Genomic DNA, 7840 nt, shown 5'->3' on the forward strand with positions numbered 1-7840 from the left:
AAGATTATTTATTATAGTCACCCAAAGAATCATATATAAGAGAGTGCAGGAAATCTGTCCACACACTAAAGACCAAAGAATCCAGCTGAGGGCCTGGATCCCACGATAATGTCCTGCATGAGTCCATCTGAAGACCTAGAGCCCATAACAATGCCTCCCACAAGTCCAGCTGGAGGCCTAGAGCCCACGACAACATCTCACGCAGGCTTGTTTCATGGATCTGTGCTGGGAAGGCCCAAAGGTCAGTGGTGGAATCTAGAAAGTCTGTGCCAGTTGGATGAAGGATCTAGGCTAGCAGGCTGAGGGATCTACACTGGAACCAGGAAGTGATGCTCAAAATAAGAACCGGAGCTCCCCCGAAAAGTACCACAGCTATTCTCAGCAACAGCGAGGTCCCGAGCTCCTCCGATGATCAGCATGGCTGATTTCCCATCAGGAAAACCAAAGCAACAACCTTCTCCAGAAGACTGAGAAGTGCACCATCTTCCCCTCCAGAGCCAGGAAGTGATGCTCAGAGTGAGGACCAGGGCTCCCCCAAAGTGAACTGAAGCTATTCTCAGTGCCAACAAGGTCCCGAGCTCCATGGAAGATGAAAACAGCCGAGTTCATCAGGAAAGCCAGCATGATGAGCTCCTCCAAAAGAACCAACAGGTCCTTAGAGCTTCTACCAGCTCCCAACAGCCTTTTTTCTTCTTCTCCAGTTCTGCGGTCTTATGCTGCTGGCAAGGATCCTCTGGTGGGCCTCCCACACCCAGCACCAGGCTTACTCATTTCAGCTGGGGGTTATAAGGTGACCACCAGTTGTCAATCCACCACACCTTCTAAACTTCTCAAGTTGACACAGCGTAGCAGCCATTACAATAACTAAAGTCATTACCAGGTAGTGAATTCTTAATTCCTGTTTGACCAAAACGGTTCCTCTATTTTTTGTCTTTTCGGGGAAAGCCAAGAAGTTGGAGATTCATTTCTCTTGTGCAGTCAGTGCAGTTTCAGATGTGAAAGAAACCACATTGCTAATTCTGCAAGTTTGTTTTCAGTTAGCCATAAGTCCCTCATTCTCATTTTGGGTAAATTTGTCTGCAAACATGACCCATGGCATGTTGTATGTGCAGTTTTATTCCCTCACTGTCTTTTTTTTCAATTAAATAAAATCAGTAACCATGTGGACTCCCAAGATGGATAACATACATACATACACACATAAATTTGGGGCTCGTTTACATGAACTTGAGTTAACTTTGGTGACCAATATGGTTTTACATTTTACAGAATCCCAAGGAACTTCTGGGTAAAAAACTTGACCTCATTCTTCTGTCAGATTTAAATAATAAGAATGATGCTAAAAAATTAAGTCTTCTTGAGTTAGCTCCTATCAGGTCAGATCCTAGGCCTTCCTCTACCTCCCCTTGGGCTCCTGGCAAGAAATATGTGGACAGAGAACAGATGGAAAGGTTCCAAGTCCTAGCTGCAGGGCATTAGAAAAACTTCTGTTTTTCAGAGAGCCTTCGCCTCTTTAGAAAAACATGAATTGAAATAGGGTTTCTCTTAAATCATGGAGGCTGGGGATTTAGCTCAGCGGCACAGTGTCTGCTTGGCAAGCACAAGGTCGTGAGTTCAATTCCCAGGGCCGGGAAAAAAAACAGAAAAAAACAAAAAACAAAAAAAATCTTTGAAAAAGCCTTTTCCTTAAGCACTTAAATTCTGGAACAGTATAGGATTTAAAACACTTTAGAAAATGATTCTGGCTGGGCGTGGTGGGGCAAGTACATAAATGCCAGCACTCTGGGAGGCTGAAGCAGTAGGATTTCAAGTTTGAGCCTGGCTTGAGCAATTTAATAACTTAGTGAGGCCCCATCTCAAAATAAGTAGGTGTCAAGATTATCACAATAAAGATGTGGGATCCGGCTCAATTTTGAACACAGCAAACACAGCTGGGGTTTAATGCCCAGTGGTCTGGGGCCGGGGATATAGCTCAGTGGTACAAGTGCCAGCCTGGCAAGCACAAGGTCCTGAGTTTGATTCCTGCTACCTAAAAAAAAAAAAAAAATGCCCAGTGATCAGAGTGAGAAGGTCAATGGGTAGAATATTAAAAGAGGAGACTTCTGGGGTAGGGTTATTCTTGCTGAGCCAATTTAAAAGGATTTTTGGAGCCGGGTGTGGTGACACACACCTGTAATCCCAGCACTTAGAAGGCTGAGGCAGGAGGATCGTTGTGAGTTTGAAGCCAGCCTGGGCTACAAAGGGAGCTCAAGGCCAGCCTGAACTGCGTAGTGAGACCTTGTCTCAAAAAGGCAAAAAATAAATAAATAAATAAAAATAATTAAAGGATTTTTGCTGAAGGAAGGCCTGGGTGATCAGTTAGTTACCAAGGGTGGGGGGACGAAAAATTTGGATACTCACATGACTAGATATCAGGGGTAGGGGGGAAATTCTCACTGCACTGACGTTGCAGGATTCTTATTAAAACTGAACTAGGCAAGCCAAACACTGAGCCAAATGGGGAAGCCTTGTCAAAAAGAGCTTCAGAGGAGCCTTTTTACTAAAATTTGGTCAAGAAGAGTCTTTGTCAATACCCAGCAGGTTTTCTCTTTATATTGTCACGTACCACCCCTACCCATTCCTCCAGTCCTGAAAGTCTTTAAAGCAAAATAAAAGAATTATGGTTATGGACATTCTAGGGGGATGGAGTAGTCCAGATCTCGGCTGGGGAAGGTAACAGACTACAATTCCCATAAACTCTCGCGGAGCTGCGAGCCAATTGTTCCTCCCCCCAACTCCCAGAGCCGTGCGCCTGCGCGGAATATCCTGCGCTGAGAGAAGTAGGCGGGGACTGAGCAACGATCCGGGAAGAGGAGAAGGAGGAGGCGGAGAAGGGAAAAGAAAAGGAGGAAGGGAAAAAAAGAGACCATAGATTCCTCCCTTGGCCTAGAGCGGCCCTTAAAGTGCAGGGGAGAGGAGGGCGGGCGGGGACCACCCCAGAACTGGCCGCCGGAGGTATCATGGCGTCCCGGAACCCCCCTCCCCAAGGTGAGCGGCCAGGGCCCGAAGTAGTGTCTGGGACGCGGCTCGCAGCTCTCGACCTTGCTCCCCGGCGTTTTTTCCCTCCCCTGCTCCAGGGTTCCTGGGGCTCTGTTTCGAAGCAGCCCCTTTGAGCAACCCCTCCGAGCTAGACTTGTGCTGTTTCTGGGGAGCTCAGGCAGAAGCGATCCCCTACGCCCAACAGCCCTACGCTGCCTTGTCTTCGCCTCTGGCACTTCATCGCCACCTTAAAACGTTTTTTCCCTTTTCCTTTTTTTTTTTTTTTGAGTCCCCCCCACCCACCCCAAGTGATTTCCTGTCGCTGGGCTCCTGCCCTGTTACTCAGAGGAGGACCCTGCCCTGACCCTGATGCTGCTCTGAGATTTGAGAGGTGACCTCTCACTGCGGTGTGACAATGAACTGGCCCTGGTCCCGAGTCTCCAGGCGGTCCGTGGGCCTCTGGAAAGGAGGTGGGGGGTTAATAGTATTGCCAGGCCCTCTGCTATTGAAACTCTAGTCTTAGGAATTGAGTTTAAACTCGTTAGTTTCCCTATGGACATTTTTAGCTGTAAGCCTAAAGTGACCTGAGTTGTGACTTTAAAAACAAAAAATGTATGCGACATTTTTTGACTCTCGATTGACTCAAATTATTTTTTCCATTTTGTGTTTTAAAGAATATGAAAGTGATGACGACTCTTACGAAGTGTTGGATTTAACAGAGTATGCAAGAAGACACCACTGGTGGAATCGAGTGTTTGGCCACCGATCAGGACCTATGGTAGAAAAATACTCAGTAGCTACCCAGATTGTAATGGGTGGCGTGACTGGCTGGTGAGAACACGTTTTTCATTACATTTCATTGGGAGCCTGGCTGTTGTCCTTCTATAAAGGGCCAGAGTTACCCTGCATATTCGGTGGGGTCAGTACTGTTAATTCCAGGAGAGCATTACTTGGAGGCTTTTGTCTTTGGCGTAGTTGGTGTGATCCCCCGCCCTCCTGCCCACCACTATACCACTCTTCCTCTCTTTTTCCTTCCTTTATATATTTTCCCCTTTCAAGTTCAGCCAGTGTAGTGGATCTGACTCAGTCACAGTGAATAAATAGGAAGAAATATATGAGTTAATTATATGTGAATTTTGACTTGTCAACCATTGGAAAAACATGGGAGAAATTCCACCAGCAGATCTGGCCTCTAGGATTGTCAGCCCTGTGGACAGCAGTGTAAATGCTCGGTAGAAGTTATTGATGATGACACAGAGTGGACTTTTGTGGGCTGATTCAGATTATAGTACTTTTTTTTTGTTTTTATTTTATTGGTACACTTTACATAGTGATAACATTCATCATAGGGAGTTTGTATCTGGACATGACATATCTTGCTTCTTTTTGTCCCTTTCCCCTCCCTTGAGTCCCTCTTCCCCTCTTTATATGTTGAAGAAACCTGTAGATCATCTGTTCTGTGTTGGAATTACAGGACTGATTAAACCCGGTGTGGTGGTGCACACCCGCAATCCCAGCACTGGAGAGGCCAACCTGGGCTGCAAAGTGAGTTCAAGGTCAGCCTGAACTGCATAGTGAAATCCTGTCTCAAAAAGACCAAAAAATAAAAAATAAAAAAAAAATTAAAAAGCCATGGGTGTTTGGTGAGAGGGCCAAAGCTCCATATTAAAATATACTAAAAAATAATTGAGAAGTAGAATTATCAGCTCATTGCGTGCTTTCTCCCTATAGACCAAATTTGGAAAGAAGCCCCGTAATTGGTAGAAGTTAGCTTGGAAAGCCTGGACTGGGTGGTTGCTAGGAGACCTGGAAGGTGTGAAGACCAGTTAGCTTGCCCTTAGAGCAGTTTGGAAGTAAGGTAATGGAGGCCTGAACCGTTACCAAGGTAATGATACCCTTAAAAATGGAAAGGAGAAAACAGAGTCTGAAAATCTTTTAGAGATAGAATACATAGAATTTTGCAGTCATTTGTACCAAAGACAAAGCAGGTAGAAACAGATGAATATGAGGTAGCAAGCTCGGAGAATAGTGCTTTCTCCTGTAAATAAATCTCTTCCTTTTTGTCATCACTTGCTGTTCTGTGTGTGTGTGTGTGTGTGTGTGTGTGTGTGTGTGTCGGTTTTCTATGACATGACTTGAATTAAGAGCCTACTGTGTATAGCCAGTTACATCGACAGTGGCCCTACTTCCAAATAAGATCATATTTTCAGATTCCAGGAGGGACATGAATTTGGAGGGGACACCAGATCAGTACAGAAAGCTGGAGTTAGGAATCTGGGATTGCTTTGCACAGTATGGATCCGGAATACTTAAAGGAATATGATCTCATTGATGAAGTACAGACGGACACTTTTACAGGATAAATGAGACATAACAGCCTAATATAAAAATAGACACAGATAAGGAGGCTGTGAGAAGTATGAGCTGAAGTACAATAGTAAAAGTGGAACTACATCCCGACCTTAGAGGGTAGGAAAGCTTTAGATAGGCAGAGCTAGGCAGAAACCCTTAGAAGCAAGGAGATTAATAGCTCACAAAGAGGTGATGACCTATTTGGAAACTAACTAGGATGGAGTAGAAAGTTGGGTAGAGTGGGTATTGGCCAGGTATGTGGAACATCTTGACTGTGTTAAGCAAAACAAATCACTCTTATTACAGGAAAATTCAGCTTATGCAAATATAGGAGTATAATGAACCTTTGAGTATTCATCATTAAATTTCACTAGATACTTTTTTGCTATAAATCCTCTTGTCTCTGTCCCTTATTTTGCAGCAAATCTCAGAAAGTTTAGATTGTACTTTTGTTTTGGTTTTTTGAAATAGGGTGCCCAGGCTGGCCTCAAACTCATTATCCTCTTGCCTCAGTTTCCCAAAATGCAGGGATTGCAGGTGTAAGTCACCACATTGGCACATAGTGCATTTTGACTAGCCTGTATGACCAAAAGGAAACATTGAGTGTTTCTCAGCAGGCAGGAGACATGATCGAAAGAAACTGGAAGATGTTAAGATTTTATTAGGAAAGCAATAAAGAGTAGAAGAGACAAGCATTTAGGACAGTGGTGGTGAAGCTACGGCATGTATACCGGCTGTTTGTACCATTGAAAGCTCTAAAAGGTCTGTCATCACTGTTTTGGAACATGGGTTGTTCTCATCTTTTGTTATTTCTTTCATTAAAGGTGTGCAGGATTTTTATTCCAGAAAGTTGGGAAACTTGCAGCAACGGCAGTAGGTGGTGGCTTTCTTCTCCTACAGGTATGTGCTAGCATTATGTACTTCGGCTTGCGTAGTCAGCCCTTTGGGGCTGAGAAGGTCAAGTTTAGCCATTTCACTCCAGTCTATTTTAAGAGAAGGTAGAATTTTTCTTTCAGGCATAAGTGATTTTTGAAAGCTGGCATCTGTCATGCAAGACCACAAATTAAATTCTCTAAGCATAACTTGATTACAGCTATTAAATTAACTATTAAAATATAAAATTAAAGTTAGCCAGGTATGGATCTGGGTGTGGTAGGGCATGCCTGTAACCCCAGTACTCTGAGAGGCTGAGGCAGGAAGATTGAAAGTTTGAACCTAGCCTGAGCAATTTGAGTACTTAGCAAGACCTTGTCTCAAAATTAAGAAAACTAAAAAGATGGAATGTAGTTGAGTGCAGAGGCCCTAGGTTCAATCCCCAGTACTATTTTAACAAAAGAGGGAGAGAGAGCACAAGTAAAAAGAATGAAGGTGTATCATGTACATATATCACCTCTCCATGATGAATGTAATCATTATGTTTTGCAAATGTGTACTAATAAAAAAATTTTAGAAACAAAGAAAAACCCCAGGCATGGTAACACAAAGGGTTGAGGATATAGCTCAGTAGGAAGACCCTGAATTCAATCTCCAGCACTGAGATAGATAGATAGATAGATAAGTAGATAGACAGGAAGAAAAATTAAAATTTTATTTTTTTATAACTTACCCAAATTTTTCTTGAAACATCTCCCTAACAGAATAAACACTTCAACCAATAATGTAACATACCTCATCCTGACCATTTAAAGCCTGTATTTAGAATTCACACGTACCAGGGATGGGAGCACACATCTGTGATCCCAGCTCTCAGGAGGCAGAGGCAGGAGGTTTGCCACAAGTTCAAGGCCAGCCTGGACTACATAGTGAATTCAAAGCCAGCCTAACTATATAGCAAGACTCTGTCTCAGAAACAAAGAAGCAAACAAGCAAAGAACTCACATGCATACACAGAATCCAGAAGGTGTGTTTCCCTGTTCATAAAACTCAAAAGGTTTCTGTTTTCCCATTTTCTACTTACACAGTTTTTCTTCCCAGAGGAAGCTGCTATTAACAATTGCTAACATTTCTTTAAAAATAAAGAACTATAATAATTTAGAAAGTGAAAAATCGAGCTTTTAAAAAAATCCATAATCCTGTTTCTGAGGCAGGGGGATTAAAATTTTAAATTTGTTCATCTCTCCCTTAAGTATAAGATCTAAAAATATTGGGCCATTAGAGAATGTTTATTGGGATATTACCTGACATTCATATCTGTTTGGCATACATTTTTCCAAAAATATTCCCTGAAGATCAAATATAGTAAATCCAAAAATTTTAAATCTCTGGGAATGAATGTTAGCAACAATTTTAAAGATATAGAGAACTGTCAGTTATACCAGATTTTAAAAATGATTGATGTTCATAGCAACCAAAGTCTGACTTCAGTAGCTAAACCATTGATCCTGTAATAACTGGGGAAGATGCCTTAGGTACAAAAGGACAAGCCCCGATTTTGAGTTGTATACTAAATACCCTTTTTTTTTTTTTTTTT

At 42.7% G+C, this 7840-nt stretch overlaps 1 protein-coding gene across 1 annotated transcript in view; it reads left to right on the forward strand.

Moving 5' to 3' along the window:
* The first annotated feature begins 2809 nt into the window (after positions 1–2809).
* The window catches only part of Fundc1 (FUN14 domain containing 1), a 15404-nt gene continuing 10373 nt past the window's right edge, over positions 2810–7840 (forward strand). The window contains exons 1-3 of the mRNA XM_005408995.2: positions 2810–3027; positions 3693–3849; positions 6195–6270. Of these exons, the coding sequence (XP_005409052.1) occupies positions 3000–3027; positions 3693–3849; positions 6195–6270 (261 nt within the window). The 5' untranslated portion in view covers positions 2810–2999. The remainder of the gene's footprint in view (positions 3028–3692; positions 3850–6194; positions 6271–7840) is intronic.

Source organism: Chinchilla lanigera, unplaced genomic scaffold (assembly GCF_000276665.1).
Source record: "Chinchilla lanigera isolate Chin_1 unplaced genomic scaffold, ChiLan1.0 scaffold00115, whole genome shotgun sequence".
Taxonomy (NCBI): domain Eukaryota; kingdom Metazoa; phylum Chordata; class Mammalia; order Rodentia; family Chinchillidae; genus Chinchilla; species Chinchilla lanigera.